This window comes from Bison bison, unplaced genomic scaffold, assembly GCF_000754665.1.
Source record: "Bison bison bison isolate TAMUID 2011002044 unplaced genomic scaffold, Bison_UMD1.0 scf7180017864453, whole genome shotgun sequence".
NCBI classification, from domain to species: Eukaryota; Metazoa; Chordata; class Mammalia; order Artiodactyla; family Bovidae; genus Bison; species Bison bison.
Genome location: NW_011495015.1, coordinates 1,906,935 through 1,923,800, shown reverse-complemented (window position 1 = coordinate 1,923,800; position 16,866 = coordinate 1,906,935). Strand labels below are relative to the sequence as shown.

The 16,866-nt window shown below is 47.2% G+C and overlaps 1 protein-coding gene across 1 annotated transcript in view; it reads right to left on the bottom strand.

Moving 5' to 3' along the window:
• PPP4R1 (protein phosphatase 4, regulatory subunit 1) overlaps positions 1–16,866 on the bottom strand; it is a 30,539-nt gene that overhangs the window by 3,416 nt on the left and 10,257 nt on the right. Inside the window, exons 9-14 of the mRNA XM_010859082.1 lie at positions 9,750–10,261; positions 7,092–7,240; positions 6,192–6,287; positions 4,629–4,814; positions 3,484–3,645; positions 1,183–1,283 (exon numbers count right to left, since the gene is read on the bottom strand). Coding sequence (XP_010857384.1) covers positions 1,183–1,283; positions 3,484–3,645; positions 4,629–4,814; positions 6,192–6,287; positions 7,092–7,240; positions 9,750–10,261 — 1,206 coding nt within the window. The remainder of the gene's footprint in view (positions 1–1,182; positions 1,284–3,483; positions 3,646–4,628; positions 4,815–6,191; positions 6,288–7,091; positions 7,241–9,749; positions 10,262–16,866) is intronic.

Here is a 16,866-nt window from a genome sequence, read left to right as displayed (position 1 = left end):
AAATGCAACGGCAGCCCATGCTGTGTAAAGTGCCCCGGGCACAAAGTTGACATGGAGACACCACCTGATGTGGCGCTGCTGCCTGGACGGACGCCCCGCGTCACACCAGCTGCAGAGGAGGAGGCCGGTGGGACAGAGCCCGGGTCAGTGACCCTGGAATGCGCTGAAATAAATACCCCCACCCCACACCCAGGCAAAGGTGTCTTCTGAAAATGCAGGTGATGCCCAGAATCCAGAATATTTAATAAAGACCTCTGACAATGCCCAGCTGAAAAACAAGCAATGGACTTGAAGAGACATCTCTCCAGAGAACAGGTACAAGTGGCCAACAGCATGTGAGAAGGTGAGCATCACTAATCACTGCGGAAACACACACCAAGGCCTACGGTGCTACTCTACACCTGCTGCGAAACTGGCTACAAGTAGAAAAAGAGGGAAGCGTGGAGAAATGCCCCCCTAACCCGGGCACACCCGTCACTGGTGGGGGTGCAAGAGCCGGCACCCGCTGTGGAAACAGCCACGCGGCTCCTCGATCAAATGAACACACAATCACTGGATGGCCCAGCACGTCCACCTCAAAAAACTGAAACCACCTCCTACCCACAGGTGTTCACAGCAGCAGCGCCCGCACCAGCTGAAACGCAGAACCCACTCAGGTGCAACGGGCTGACTGGTGGTGTGTTCACCAGAGCGGTGCACACGCGTCACAAGGAAGGTCATTCCGACAGCTGTCCCGCGATGAGCACGACAGCACGGCTGTGTGAAGGGGCCACACACGCGCCTGCGGCTCACGCGGTGCCCCCTGGAGGAGATGCTCTCGAATGTACGGACACGGCGGACTGACTGGGCTGCGGGCGGGCGGGCGGGCGGAGGGTGGCCGGGCGTCCTTCTTGGATGAAGAGACGCTCTAAACGGGACGGGGGGACACTGCGCCAGCGGCAAAGGTGCTTGAGTGTATTTTACCACAATTAAAAAACGAAGGTGACAGAGTCTTAAAAAAAAAATCTGTGAGAACCCACTGCCAGTCAGACCCCACATCACAAGCCGCATGAAAAGAGCTGGACACCAGACAGAAATGAAGATCCACGCGGTGACGAGGAAGTAAACCCACGGCAGGCAGAGGGGGAGCAACACCCCCACCCCCCCAAACACCCCAAGGGTCGTTCAGTCGTGAGGACTCACTCGGCCAGCTCGGCTCGGAAGCGCCAGTTTCTGCTGTTGTCAGTCACCAAGAACTCCTGAAGCTGATACAGATACTCTCTTCTTTTGTCGATGTGAAGAAGCTGAAGAAACAAAATAAGCGCGTTCACGAGGACGAGGCAGAGACAGCTTCCCTCACCTGCTGCTGAGCAACTGTAAACCATGCGCCAGTCCTGGAGGAGGACAGACGCCGTCTCCAGCGCTGGCTGAGGCCCACCTCCCCTGATACGCCACCCACCATCAGGAGGCAGTCTCTGCTGCCTGGCCCAGCGCATGGCCTCCTTTGGCCTCCGCTGCGCGGTGCCCCCACCCCGCCCCCACCCCAGGGCCACCCCCGAGGAGGCACCGTGCTCCTGCTCACACATCTGTGCCCAGTGCATGGCACTGTAATGGCACACAGTAGGTGCTCATAAATACTTGAGTGAAAAAAATTAATTTATCCCAATAACTGTTCTGTAAATATTTGAAAGTAGCTTCATAGTCAATGAGGGGCAACCTCTAAAAGTTGATGTGTCTATTAGTCGTTCAGTTGTGCTAGACTCTTTGAGACCCCATGGACTGTAGCCCACCAGGCTCCTCTGTCCATGGGATTCTCCAGGCAAGAATGTTGGAGTGGGTTGTCATGCCCTCCTCCAGGGGATCTTCCTGACCCAGGGATCAAACCTGGGTCTCCTCCATTGCAGGCAGATTCTTTACCATCTGAGCCACAAAGAAACAGTCTAAGCTTAAACTCAGTATTCTGACTCTCTAGCTTCACGGAGTACATTCTAACGACAATGTGCTAAAGGAAGTCCTGACCACTATGTGGCTGGTTTCATGTTGACTTATTATTGGAGCAATTCTGAAACTTTTTCATTTGCTCAACTAAATTAGCAAATGACTAAATATGGTAATGATGCTAAAAAACAGAGCTTTTACCACAAGAAAAAGTGTGAAGAAAGGAGAGGAAATGGTATTGGACTGGAAGTGAAGACACCATATAAACTAAATGCCTTTTCAAACCCCCTCCCCAAGCTCTTGTCCCCTAAGAACGAGGGCCTGGAGCTCAGCTCCAGATGCCCAGGCTCCCCAGAAAGGACCAGGGCTGCTGGGTAGACAGGAGAAGCCGGGCCTGAAAGTGAGACGTGCCTGGACATGAAGGGCAGAAAGGACAGAGGAGGTGGCTTCAAGGGCTTTCAGTTGCCAAATTCATGCTTCAAACAAACAACAGAAATGGATTATGTTACACAGAATAAAAAGGTAATTCTGGAGCCCACACTGATACTATTAAAAAAAAAAAAAAAAAAAAAACTTCCAAAAGGCAGAGGAAGAGAAGAAAAAGGTTATCTTTACAGGAAATACTAGTAAATACAGAAAGAGTTATAAAAATAGAACACTGGTATTTTACAATCCACACAGTCATAAGTGATTCGGGGGGAGCTGGGTACAGACGCACGAGTGCAGAAGCAGCGGGGAGAGACGCTCAGAGCCTGAACACACTGCCCACTGAGGAGGTGCCGACCCATGACCAGGAGCCTGGACTCAGCACCACCGGGGCCCCAGGAGCCCATACCGTGTTACCCTTGAGAGGAGACCCGGGACCCATGCAGAGAGGCCGTGCCCCTGCACGCACCACCTGTGAAACTAAATCTGACTAGTTGACAGCGCTCAGACATTTCAAACTGGGGACATTTGGCAAGATCACCGGCCCAGTCTTTTCAAACAGGCCCAGGCCACTGAAGGTGGGCGTAAGGGAGGCTGATCTGAAGAGACACTTCAATTCAACGTGCGATTCCCCACTGGGGTCTCAGTCGAGGGGACAATCCAGGACAGTCTGAGAAACTGTGATTATAATTCTCCTGCACCTCAGACTTAGGACTACGGTAGCTGCCCAGGGCTGAACCATTTATGGTCAGTGCTCTCCTACTGGAGAGCACGGTCCACATCAGAGGGTGAGGACAAGGGGGCCTCTCGGAGTTCCCACACACCACAGAAGGCTGAACGTCTACGGGATTTTCTGTGTTCAGTTCGGTAATGTTTGAGAAAAAAATGTACTAATGTTTGTAACCATGATCTAACATCATTTCCAAAGGAAACTCAGTGTGATTTTTAAATTAAACACTAAAGTGACACCAGCAAAACTGATCAGAGTGGGACTATTTTCTCAGTCATCTTTTGCCATCAAGCTCATGGCGACATTTCTCACGGAACACACGGGAACCTATCTTGATGGCAGCGTGGAGTCAAAACGCTAAATCTACAGTGGAAGTCCAGTGTTTTACTGTAAAAGGACTTAAAAGTTACCTTCAGAAAGTCGTGCAAGTGCTTCAGGACACCTATCCTGACTTCATCGAGGTCTTTTAAAAATCCATTAAAAATTGGGACCAGGTCTGCAGCTGTGAGCTGGTCTCCCAGGATGACGGCGAGCTCGTGGATGGAGAAGGCTAACGTTCTTCGAACCTTCCACTGCACGAGTGAAGACAACGGCATTAGTGAGCTGAACACAAAGTCCTGGTGCTTTAGCGTCCGGACAATACACGAAGGCTAATTTATATCTGAACAGTGTTATTAACCTCAAGTGAAATCAAAATAAAATAGTAATAATAGATACCCAGTTTAAAATGCTCACTTTCTATCAAAAACTGGCAGAATAACATCAAGTCCCTCAGAGTATGTATCATTCCCATTTTCACTGAGGAAGGAATACAACGCTTGGCGAGCTCAGTGGAGGGGACCCGACTTCTCAGTGGTGTCCCCCTCCTGACTCCACACGGTCTACCCTGGATTAAAAACAGCCCTAAAACATATTCTTAAGGAACTGGCCATTAAAGAAATACAAGATTGGGGAAATCTCTTGAAGGCAGCCCTGGAAAAGAACCACTGAACAGGAATGCCCTATAGGCAACTTTATGTCAAAAACTTATTTCTCTTCATGTGATCTTAACTTAAAAATTTACTTTGTTATTTTGCTTAAAACTTTTACTTGCTGAGAAGCTGGTTAGGACAAGGGGCTTATCCCCATTCCCAAACACCAGGACCTCTTCCTGAGATAGAACGCTGTGCCCACAGCAATGTGCCCCCAAGGAGGAGGACGGGGTGCTCGGAGGAGCCCCCGCCCTGCTCAGAGCCATCCCGTCACTGTCACCACAGCCACTAGAGGCCGGGGAACAAAGGCGGAGAACCGCTCAGACAGGGCCACCAGCCTCTGCTACTGTTTCTGCGGGAAGGGCCTCACTTTCTTAAGAATTAATCTGCACATACATTTCAGACCACAGCGCCAGCACCTCTGTGAGTTGGGGACGTCGGCAGTTCAAATGGGAGTCGGATTTTAGGGGTTTAGTCCAAAAGAAGGCGTGATGTGCGAGTGGAGGGAGAGCCTGGACCCGCAGGGAGACCCTCTGCACGCAGCCCCGCGCCCCGGCCCCCAGGTTTGGCCGGCGGCCCCGCACCTGCATGTCCGAGGCCAGCGTCTCGTAGGTCTCGCGCAGGCAGTGCCAGTTCTGGCGGCCAAGCGTCAGCGCCACGCCCGGCAGGCTGTAGGCACAGTGCTTGGCAATCTCGGTGTCCACGGTCTGTGCCCGTGAGGGGTCGGTCATGGACAGGTACTGGTCGAGCAGGGCCTGGGGCACCACGTCCTACACGAGACAGGGTGAGACTTTGTAGATTAGGTACGCTCATGTTAAATATCTGGATTTAATGCAGCATCTCATACAGCAGGAAAAACCTGTCTCCACGTCTCTAATAACTGAAAGATGAGAAAACACGCAAAGGGAAATACATGTATCAATGAATAAAAGTACCTCTAAGACAAAGACGACAAACAAGACCTTAAAACAGAAAACAGCTTAGACGACGATGAGAACTGTTGACTAAATTTACAAGACGCCAGAAACAAGAGCAGGTGGTTCAGTGCTGGCAGAGATTACAGAGTCTGGAGTGGCCCAGAGACCCAGAGGAAACGGGCCTGCTCCTGCGCCGTCACCAGCCAGCATCTTAAAACCACCACCACCACCTCCAGAGGGGAGTTTTAGCAAGTACGGAATTGCTTGAAGTGTGGAAGCAATTGGAAACTTGAAGCGTGCACACCTCTAACAACCTGTACGGATGATCTTGGGTGATACAACTTGGCAAGGAGCTGTAAGATAAAGGCACAACTGCTGCCTTGGGTGAAAAACCAAGTGGGTGCTGGAGATAACTGTGAAGGAAGCTCAGTTCTGAACTTTGTAAACCTATTCTCTACTTTTAAAAATAAAGTGGAAATTCATGGAACCAATGAGACAGTCTGTATGTACTGGCTTGGAAAGCGTGCTTTAAAACACTGAATGTGGACTCCGTTTTTAATCAACAGAACAAACAAAAATCAAGGATTTGCCCCCTCTGGCCCAGGCACCATCATGATGCATGGGCTTCACCTGTAATGTCATTGCACACCTGCACACCCGCCGCAGCCCTGCCCACATTGGGGGGGCAGGGGGGGTTGTTGTGCTGGGGTTGGGGCGGAGGTGGATCTGTGTTCCTGTGCAAAAGAGCTCAAAGACACGATGTTTTTAAAACGAAAAGAAAAAAAGGCACCACCACACCCCAGCGGTCCCACACTTGAAGCCTCTGCCGCAGGTCACCCTGTGGCCGACGGCACCTCATGGCGGCTCTGGCCCTGTGTCCACGTTCTCCTCTCTGAAACCCAGCTCCACCTTATAAGCCACACAACCCAGGCATGAAGACCAGGCGTGAAAGCCTGTCTGTCTCTGAAAGACAAAGGTGCGCACACATGTGCTCATGTGCCCGCAGACATGCTCTAAGGAAACAGAAGGAGGGTGGCTGTGGTCACCCTGGGGGAAAGGGGTCATGGTGTGAGACCTCTGTCTCTGCTTGTCCTCCACTCCACTGCTTGAATCTTCTCATCAAAAATATGACACACAAGCACTCCTTTCCAAAACATTATCAGAAGGGCCAAATTCGGGGAGAAGTGGGTTGAAAAGCGGAGTGAAAGTAACATGTTTGGGGTCACTGACCTGGACTTTAGCTCTCCTTTCTTCATCGGGGCTGAAGCCACTGCTGGTGCCCGAGTCCGAGTCATTGTGAATGTAGTGGAGGGCAGAGTCCATGGTCTGCTGGGAGAAAAGTCACTTAGACAGCCACCCCTGTCAGGCAGCTCCCTGCTCTTACACCATCTAAACTGCTCACCTTTCATGACCTCCAAAAGACAGGAATGCATATAAAGTCTTCATGCTTTTCAACGTTTATAAACAGATGTAAGACCTCCTAAGAGTTCTCCTGCCTCAAGTCAAAACTTGCAGAATAGGCTACTTAAGGTTTAAAAATAAATTCCAGAAGAAATGTAATTGAAAAGCAAATTCAGAAGTAATTTTGAAAAGGCCCAAGTATCTAAAATTAGCAATCAATAAAAACAGTACTTAGACGTACTACAGTCGACTCTTCTACGGTATGTCATGTGCAGTTTTTCTTCTACTGTTTCTATTCCTGGCTATTTCTAATTTCACAAATATACCTTTTTTTCTTGTCACAGATGACACGGTAGCATGGGGAAAGCCAGTGCAGGACACAGGCTGGGGGCCAGCACAGCCCACACCCACTCCTGGCCTCAAGTCCCGATCTTCGCTCAACACCATGCTCGCTGCAGGGAGAGGCGGTCAGAGACCCAGCGCCTCTCCAGAAAGACACGGGAGGAGTTCGTCACCCCAACAGAGAGCTCTGCCCCCTGCGGTGCCCTCACCTGGGCTGCGGTGGGCAGGTGGGGAGTACGGACCAACTGCTAACTCCAAGTACCAGCAGTGACCCTCGGGTGTCACAGAGATGGCACACGGTGACTTTATGAAGAAGGGGGGCACTAAGTGGCCGGGATGAGCCCCATAGCCACCCGCGAACATGTGCCCGCCCCGCAGCACCCTCACCTCCTCACTGATCAAAGGCCCTGCGGCGTCATGGTCGAGCCGGCAGCTGGGGAGCTCGTCCTGGGGGGCCCTCCGGGGGGCCTCGCCAGCCTCGTCACCGGCGTCCAGGCTGGAGGCGCGCAGGGCAGCAGCCAAGACGTCCACCTGTGCTGTGGGCGGAAGGACAGCTGTGAGCAGGGCCGCTGTGCGGGACTCCCCCTGCGCGGACGCTGTTATGGGCTCAACGAGGCGCAGTGTTCTGGGGACACTACCCTCGAGAAGCTGGAGAGACCACTACTGTGGTCAATCATTAGTTTTCCCAGGGAAGAAGTAGAAAACTAATACGCTTTCATGAGATTAAAGTGTTTACCCACTACTGTGCATTATTCTGCGTTAGTATGAGAAGAGGTGCTATCTAGTCAATTTCAAGGTCAGTGAACTATGTTTTGGGGACCATGAGCGGGACTGGCTTACTTACTAAGCCACCTTAGCAGGAGAGCAGTCACACAGACCCTGCCAACATAAAACACGGGAATTACAAAGACGTCTGTGGCAGTCACATTTAAACATCTCACATCTTACTCTGGTTTATTTATATTTTCCTCTAATATTTTTAAGTGAAATCGGTGACTTGCCCCAAACACAGGGATCCCAAACAAGCACTGTCTTGCTCTCGGGAAAGCAAAACAACAGATCACCCAGCAGCAGTGCTCAAGTCTGATACATAGCATTGTCTACAACTTTTGAGTTACATCTTCTGTATAATAATCCACTTGGATGCTCAAAACATAGGAATTTATAAAGTTTAACTGCAAATTTACTTAGTACAAAGATGAGAAAGCGGGCTCCTGCTCTACTTAAAGATGATTAAAAAGCAATCAGCATTTTTTAAGATAGCCTATTACCATGCTACAGCATTTATAAAATTTACTATAAAGTTTCCTGTAACTGGCAGCAGAGACACAGGAAATGTACAGGATGACGAGCTGACTGAACACATTACACTGAGGTGTCCAATCGTGAAAGCTTACTCGTGGACTGTATCCCCACTCTTCCAGGAATCTCAGCGGCTATCTTTACTAATCCTTTAGTCACTTCTGCTCCCCTTTTAGAATCCTCTGAGTTCCCACAAGGAAACCACTGCAGTAATAAAGGAGGCCAACTGTCCGGTCCATGCTCTGGACTGGGCAAGTGCTCTGTCCCCGGTAGACACGGCAGGGGGGGTCTGTGTCCCTGACCCCCGATGACCCTGTCCCAGGAAGCCTTTCACAGAGCATACCTCACACAGGCAGCCTGCTCCGCAGGGCGCTCTGTACACGCCTGCTAGTCAGCCAATTCTCTAACACCTAATAAACATTAATGGGAATATCGAATATGCTACTTTAAATGCTTTTTAAACAAATAAGCTAAAAGTAATCTGTGTAGTTTGCTTTTTGAAAAGAGCTATACGGACATATGAGTTTTATATGTGTGTTTCCCATCGTCAAACAGTGACTAACACTGTTTGACTTAAAATTTACAGCCTGTAATTGAGATTTTGGTACCAATACTATATTACGATTTATTTATTTCTCTAACTCAGCTCTTAAACCTGCTACAATTTAAATGTGTCATGCCATTCTTTCTGTCCGCAATGCTGATGTTTCATAACAGTCGTTCATCGACTAAATCATCCAGCATCCCTTACCCAGCACTTTGCATGTGCCAGGTGAGTCTTCCAGACAGTGACCATATAGTGACAACAGACGCCAAAGCCCAACGAAGACAACTGCTGACCTCACCTCCACTGGTGAAATTTCCCAAGTTTAAATGTAACTAGATTTTGTGTGTTTAGAAGGACACTGAAGGTATGGCTCTGTCTGCTGCAGGGATCTGCTAACACTGGGCAAACTGACAGTTTACAAAGAACAGAGAAGCCCACAGAAGATCTGGAGACTTGCAGCTTGGGGATTTTTCAAAACTGCTTTCTGTTTTACGGTGACATTCCAGATTGCCCTGATGGTTAGCGTGGTCAGGAACCCCGATGATGCTCTGATGTCACTGGCGTCAGATGCCCACGCTCAGACCGTAAACCACTCCCAGTACACACCCCCTGAATGGGGCAGCCTGGGCCCTCTCCCCACACCCCTATTCCACCATGTGAGAGCAGCTTGCTATTTTTACAGTCACACACAGCGACCTTCAAGGCTGCCTTTCACAATGGCAGAACCCAGGTGACACATGTGTAACCCACTGGGAACAAGGGCTGAACTGGGGCACGAAAACGCCAGGGTGACCCTCACCCATGAGCACCGCATCCTGCTTCACAGGAAGACGGGCATCTCATCCCCGCTAACAGGTCACGGGCCTTCCTACACAGTCCTCCTTCCGTAAAACAAAGCACTGTCTATTGAGACCCAGGGCAGATGAGTAGAGGCAGGACTCGAGGTTTAACCCGTAGACCAGTGAGTGTGTGTGAACACATCAGAGCGATCTGTGAACCAGGACACTGGAACCTGCTCCATTCAGACAGTGACAAGGTCCTCTAAAATTTACTCCCTAAAATGCAGACCAATCATACTCAAGATAAGAATGCATGATGACAATGGTTGATAGCAATTTTTAAAAGGTAATCTTTCTGGCAGAAAAAAATCAGAAAGTAACATTTCATCAGAACAAAGAACCAACTCCCTCCCATACCTTTCACATCGGGGTCGTCAATGTGTGGCTCCAGGTTTTCTATCATCTCCTCCAGCTCCTTCCTGGTGGCCATGGTGATGCTGGCGGAGCCGGGGGCGGGCACTTCGGGCTCCACATCCAGCCCCTGTGGGCCAGGCTCGCTCCCGGAGCCCTGCTGCAGCTCCACGTCCAGGTCTATCTCAGGGAGAGGAGTCCTCCAGAAGTGGAAGGAGTTGTACAGCTCCTGGTCCAAGGGAGCTGAGTCCTGTGCACCGGTGCCCGCCTCTGGCTGGGACGCTAACCCGCAGGCGCAGGGCTCTCGCTCCTCCTCACTGCCAGCCGCGTCTGGGGGAGGCTCCGGGGACAACCGGAGAGGTGAGGAGCTCTCCGCGGGAGCGCTCAGTTCACCCGGCGGCTGCCTCAGGGTCTCAGCACCTTCCGCCAGTGTCTCTTCCAGGTGGACGCTGGAATCGCCCCCAGGGGGCCTGGCCTCTATGTCCTCTGGAGCATCTGCACCCCTGATCTTTTCACTGCTTCATTTGGGAAAAAGAGAGTCAAAGTATCAAGATAATTCCTGAAGAAAACCAATAAAAGATACTACTTAAAGCTTTTAGAGTTAAAATTAAATATTAAAGATTTTTATTTTTAAAAATATTAACTTTAAACATTAAATACTAAAGATTACAAATTATCCATACAAATTCAGCAGTTTGTGTATATCACTGATGATGCTTCTTTTTCCATCAGGTGTTCTGTGTTCAGAGAAGCAAACATCAGTTAAGTCTAGATATTAAACTACCAGATATTAGTTGAAGAAGGTAATTAAGAACTGTGATGATACAATACCATGCTAATTTCAATAATAAACTAAAAAGGAACAGTAGGAAGATAAATTCCCACAGGGCATTTTAAGCTAAATACATCTTTTAAATTATCTGATTTTTAGGATTGTTCCAGTGACATACTGACAAGCTGAGAATTAAAACCGCCTTGCCCACACTGTAAAGAAACAAACCCCTCCATGCAGCACTAGAAAAGATCCTTATTTACTATCTTACAAAATACATTCAAGTCCACTTAAGTGTAAATACAGTTAATTCTACTTCTTCTGCACTTTCAGCTCTACTCCCAGATGTTTCCCCCAAGTAGGAGTCATGACCTAATTGGTAGAGAGATGGTACAAGCCACTAAACGTAAAGCTCATTAGTCACTACATCCATCACTGGAGTTAAGTTTATCCCCTAAAGTTTATTTGACTCAATTACATTTAACAAATGTGTACTGAGCACCTACTAGGAGCCAGGAGGTGACATTGTACTGAGGATCTGTGTGTGAATGAGACTCAGGTCCTGCTCCTGAGGTTGTAATTAGAGGCAAAGAGCAACAGAGCAGGTGACCACCGGCAAAGCAGTGCATACAGAAGCATACCCATGATCATAGGAGGCGGGGATGGGAGGAAGGCTTCAGTGGAAACAACAGGAATTGTGTCTGAAGAACCAGTCAGCGTCTGCGAGGCTTGAGGGGAAGCGAGCTCAGACGCTTTCATAAAACAGAAATGCGAATGTGATGGCTGAGAGAGGAGACTCTGCCGTCTGCATGGGCCGAGTTGGGATCTACATGCAGTTCCGGGTGGTGACGCCCTGGGAGAGTGGTCAGACCCTGAGCCAGACCAGAGGGGACTCAGGAGGACGAGCGTGGGCTGGGCCTGCGTGTCCACACACCAGGCGTGCAGAGTAACCAAGAGTGCGGCATTCCTCTCGCACAAAAGGGTGCGTGAGGCGCAGGGAGAAAAGTCTGAAGAGATGAAGAACTGGAGATGCAGGAGGCTGATGGAATAGCTGGCACAGCCACGTCTTTCTCGGGAGGACAGACGGGGGCTGAGAACACAGGCGGGCAGATGAGACAGGTGATGAGACACCTCTCTCTAAGAACCATGACAGGGAGGTGAGGATGGACACACGTCAGGTGAGTGTGTGGGGGAAAATTAAAGGTGCTCCCCTGAAACTCAGACCCTTGAATATACAGAATAAAAGACATTACACAGGAGGCTCCCCGGCCTGCACCCTGGCAGGTGACGGCACCACCTACGTGATACCCTGGCCACTGTGCGTGGTCTCGGGAGGTCACCTCTTCCCGGATTAGGTTTTGTCTTGTAGGAATGTTTACACTGTTTTCAGAAACGATTTTCTGAAAACAGCATGATTGTTTTACAAAGCGGTTTTAGATACAGATACAAACATTTTAAAAAGGCATCTGAAAACAGACCACACAGTGACAGCACTTAAAATTCTGGTGCTTCTCCTCCGTTCTGATAAACCATAAACCAGGCCACGTGTACATGCAAGCTGTGTGAGCGCGAGTCTCGCCCTGCACGCACACTGAGGGCTCCACGTGCACGCCCTGCTCATAAGGCGAGGGGCTGGCTGTGAGGCCTACAGCACATGGAGCTCCCCACCAGTCCTCCAAGCCAGTGCTCCCATGTGTAACAAACGTCCTCCGTGTGCGTATGAATTGCATGACGTTTTTCCAACCATCTTCTCTATTAAAGATATTTTTTCTTTTGTTTTAAAAAATGATTGGGATAATTGGTAATATTTGAATGAAATCTCTAGATGACAGTATTGTATCTATTTTAACTTTTCAATTGTGGTAATGAGACTGTGGTTATGTGTTCACGTCTGTGTGTTTTGAGGAAATACAGAGTGAAATATTTAAGAAAGAATATCATGTCTAAAACTTATCTCAAAGAACTCAGAAAAATAATAAAGCAACTATGGTAAAATCTTAACATTTGAAGAAATCTAGAAGAAGGGTTTATGGGATTCTCTGTGCTATTTTACAGCTTTTTTGATATTATGCAAACTAAATTTTAAAAATCAAAGCAACAGAATGTTGCTTGGTGGGGGTGGGGAGCAAATGACTGAAACTTCAGACGTCATCTGTTATCTGAAGAACTTAATAAATTTCCATTTAAAATTCACAAACAGAACCCAATTCAAAGCCAATTAGTTTGGAAAACTATTCCAAGGGCCTGAAGCTCCTTTATCACTGCCCCATCTTGGCATTAAAGTTAAATTTTAACATTCTCAGCAGGAAAAGCAGAGTCACCAGCCAAGTCACTCTATCTGCTAATGAAAAATTACTAATCTGTCCTGACTTCAAACTCCCGCTACAGTTTTCAAGAGAGAAAAACATCTTCCCTCACATGAAATTCTGCAAATTATTAAATTCTGTATGAATACCAGTTGACTCAAACTGTCAAAAATATAAATTCTCTAAATATGCTTTTTCCTGAAGCTGAGTAATAACCAGTGCACCATCAAGCTGCTGAAGATGGTCAGGATTCTGACCTTCCTAACAGTCTTGCAAACACTGCCATACATGCAAACGCCGTTCGGAGAAAGGAGGAGAGGGGTTGGCACAGTGAGCAGAGCACCCAGCTCCTCGGTGCCAGAGGGTCAGCCAGGAATGCGTCTCCACCAGCACCCACGTCCCCTCGGCATCTACACTGGCTGACAGTTAACATCCGTAGGGTCCACGTGAGCCAAGACCCTGGCCTAGGAAAGTGACTGGGGAACCGCTGGTCCCAGAAGTGCATGGGCATGCGGGGCAACAACAGACACGGACTCCACGTGCTCACTTAATGGAGTCTCAACATCAGTGAAATACTTCCAGATTTAAACCAATAACAATCAATTTTACTTACACAAAGTTAGCTTTACACTAAAGGGACAAAGACTACCAAAAACGATTCAGTTACTTAAGGCTTTTGGGATAAAATCCATTACTTTCTTACATTAACTCATTTGAGATTTATCACGTGCTGAGCACATGCCAGGGCTGGTGATGGTGTGAGAACACAAGATAAACCCAGGCTACTGCGCAGGGGACCTGCAGTCTGTGGATGTCGTGTGCGAGCACAGGATGAGGAGACAGGCCCACATCAGCGCTTGTTCTCCAGCGCTCAAGACAGGATGAAAACGCTCTGGGTTTCCTCCAAGACACTGAGGTCGTCCGTCCAGACAGCTCTCTGTTAAATGAGGTGTGGGCAGAAGAAGATGGCATCCCAGACAGGAAGAGGGAGACCCAAAAGGCAGCAGCATGTGCAGAGAGTAATGTGATATTAATACCTGGTTTAGCTAAATGGAAGACAGGGTGCTCATTTCAGATAACAGTGCAAATCTCAACACTTAACCACTCTGGAAGCACCTTTCTCAACACCTTCAAAGAAGCCTGATCCAGGGAGAGTGAGAGAGAAACATGGCATTTTATAAAGTCAGGGGTTTATAATCAATACATGCTTCAAAGAGTAGTAAGTGATATTAAGTATCTCCAGGATCAGATGAAACGATACAAACGAAATAAACAGCAGTGGAAATACATTGCCAAAAACTTGTTTTGTAAGACATCTGCTTGAGAAATCTGAATTCTAGGAAACTCAGAGGACCCTGAGAACAAGAACCAAGTCCTATGTATCTGGCTACAGTCACTGGTTCATAGTAGGTGTTCAATTAAGTTTTGCGAAATCAACCAATCAACCGACCTTAAAAAGCAAAACTAGACTTAAGGCAGCTCAACACGTATTTAAGAGTGGGCCATCCAGCTAATGGCTCTGAGATGAATAATACATGGAACTACATGACGGTTTACAATATCTAACAAAACTCTTTGCAGCCAGGAACTGCCTCCTCCCTCCACCAACGTCATTAACACAAGTCAACAAAGTCTAAAAATATAGCAGAAGTCCAATGCTACAATAGCACTGACCTGACACTAAGACAGACCTCATTACAATGGAAGGGGAGTTAAGGTTTGTAGCCAAAAGATAACTAACAGTCTTTAAACGGCTCTTCCAACAAGATCCTATAGAAGCAGTCCAGCAAAATCACCAGCCATGTTTGGCCACACCAATGTTTTTGTCAATAAAGTTTTATTGGAACACAGTTGAGCCCACACACCACGGACTGTCTGCAAAGACAAGGTGAGTAGTTCTGACAGAGACTTAAAGTATTTACTGCAGGTCTTTTACGGGAAGTCTACTCATCCTTGTCCTATACGATTCTCTGTAAATTTACATTATCATTTCCTAGACTTTTTCCAGATTCATAAATAAATAAAAGCTATGCAACAGTCTTTATACAATTAGTGCCACTAGCGAAAAGGTTGCTGATGTTAACACTGAAGAGTAGAAAACCCCCACCGCCCATCATCACTGAAAAACGTCCTGCAGCAATGGTTTTCAAAAGAAGTGACTTTCCTTGCTAGGAAGACAGCTTTAGGGTGATTTTTCTTCCTTCACAGAGAACAGTACCTTGGGTTTGTTTGACTATTTAGCAGGACAGGAGGAGAACGGGCAAAAAGGTAGAACAAGGCAGCAGAGAAGAAAGGAAGGAGTGCCAAGTCACAACATCAAGAGAGGAAATGCCACAGAACCAAGACCTACAGAAGAAAACGACCATTAGCATTGTGACAAGGGGGATGGGTGCCCAGGGAACTCGGCCCAAGGGCACACCTGTCAGAGTCTGTGTGTGTTTCCCGTGCACTAAGTTAAGTTAGGTCTGGGCTGTTTTCCCCCAAGGATATACTAAATCGTAAAAACTAAAACTCAATTTAAAATTAAATGCAAAAAAAAAAAAAACATTTTTAAGTAAAAATCAGAGGTGTCCTCTAAGCTTTAAAATTTGGTTGCCTTATTGTTGTCATTCAATCTCTAAGTCATGTCTGACTCTTTTCCATCCCATGGACTGCAGCATGCCAGGCTCTTCCCTGTCCTTCATCAACTCCCGGAGTTTGTCCAAACTCATGTCCATTGAGTTGGTGATGCCAGCCAACCGTCTCATCCTGTGTCCTCCCTTTCTCCTCCTGCCTTCAATCTTTCCCAGCATCAGGGTCTTTTCCAATCAGTCAGCTGTTTGCATCAGGTGGCCAAAGTACTGGAGTTTCAGCTTCAGCATCAGTTGTTTCAATGAATATTCAGGGTTGATTTCCTTTAAGATTGACTGGTTTGATCTCCTTGCTGTCCAAGGGACTCTCAAGAGTCTTCTCCAGCATGATCACTTGAAAGCATCAGTTCGGTGCTCAGCCTTCTTTAGGGTCCAACTCTCATATCCATACATGACTACTGGAAAAACCATAGCTCTGACTATATGGACCTTTGTCAGTAAAGTGGTGGTCTCTGCTTTTTAATATGCTGTCTAGATTTATCATAACTTTTGCTTCCAAGGAGCAAGCGTCTTTTAATTTCATGGCTGCAGTCACCGTTTGCAGTGATTTTAGAGCCCAAGAAAATAAAATCTGCCACTGTTTCCACTTTTTCCCTTTTATTTGCCATGAAGTGATGAGATGCCACGATCTTAGTTTTTTGTCTTATTAAATGCTCTTAAAAGTTGATATTTCAGTTAATAAGTACACCCGTGGTACGTGGTTTAGTGGCTAAGTCATGTCTGACTCATATGATCCCATGGACTGCAGCCTACCAGACTGCTTGTCTATGGGATTCTCCAGGCGAGAATACTGGAGTGGGTTGCCATTTCCTTCTCCAGAGAATCTTCCCAACCCAGGAATCAAACCCAGGTCTCCTGCACTGCAGGCAGATTCTTTACTGACTGAACTATAAGGGAAGCCCCAGTAAGTACACCAACTTAGAGCTTATCATTAAAATATTTCCCCCTCAATTGACAAATAATTATGATTACTGACATAGTCATTATTCTGCAGACAGAGAATTGAAGATCCAAAAGGAAATTGACTAAAGAGGAAAATAACGGTAAGAAACTGACTGTATAGTAACACATACTCCTAAATTAGGTTTTACTCCTTGAAAAACCAAACCCTTTAAATTGTATAACCATTACTTTATATTCTTTGTTAAGTGTTAACAGATGGTTTACTAGGTAAATTAATTATTAAATAAACTTACTCAAAAATTATCGACTATCACGACAGCTTTCTATGTGCCCAGCACCGAGCTAGTTGTTACATGCATCTTCATCTTCTCATTTCAATACACAATTAACCAAAGAGATGCTTAACAGATGTGTTTAAAATAAGATTCTATAAAAAAGTTACCAACTTTTATAATGAAGAGAAATAATAAACTCTCCAAAAAGAACATAATAAAAGTAGTGAAAATGAAAAA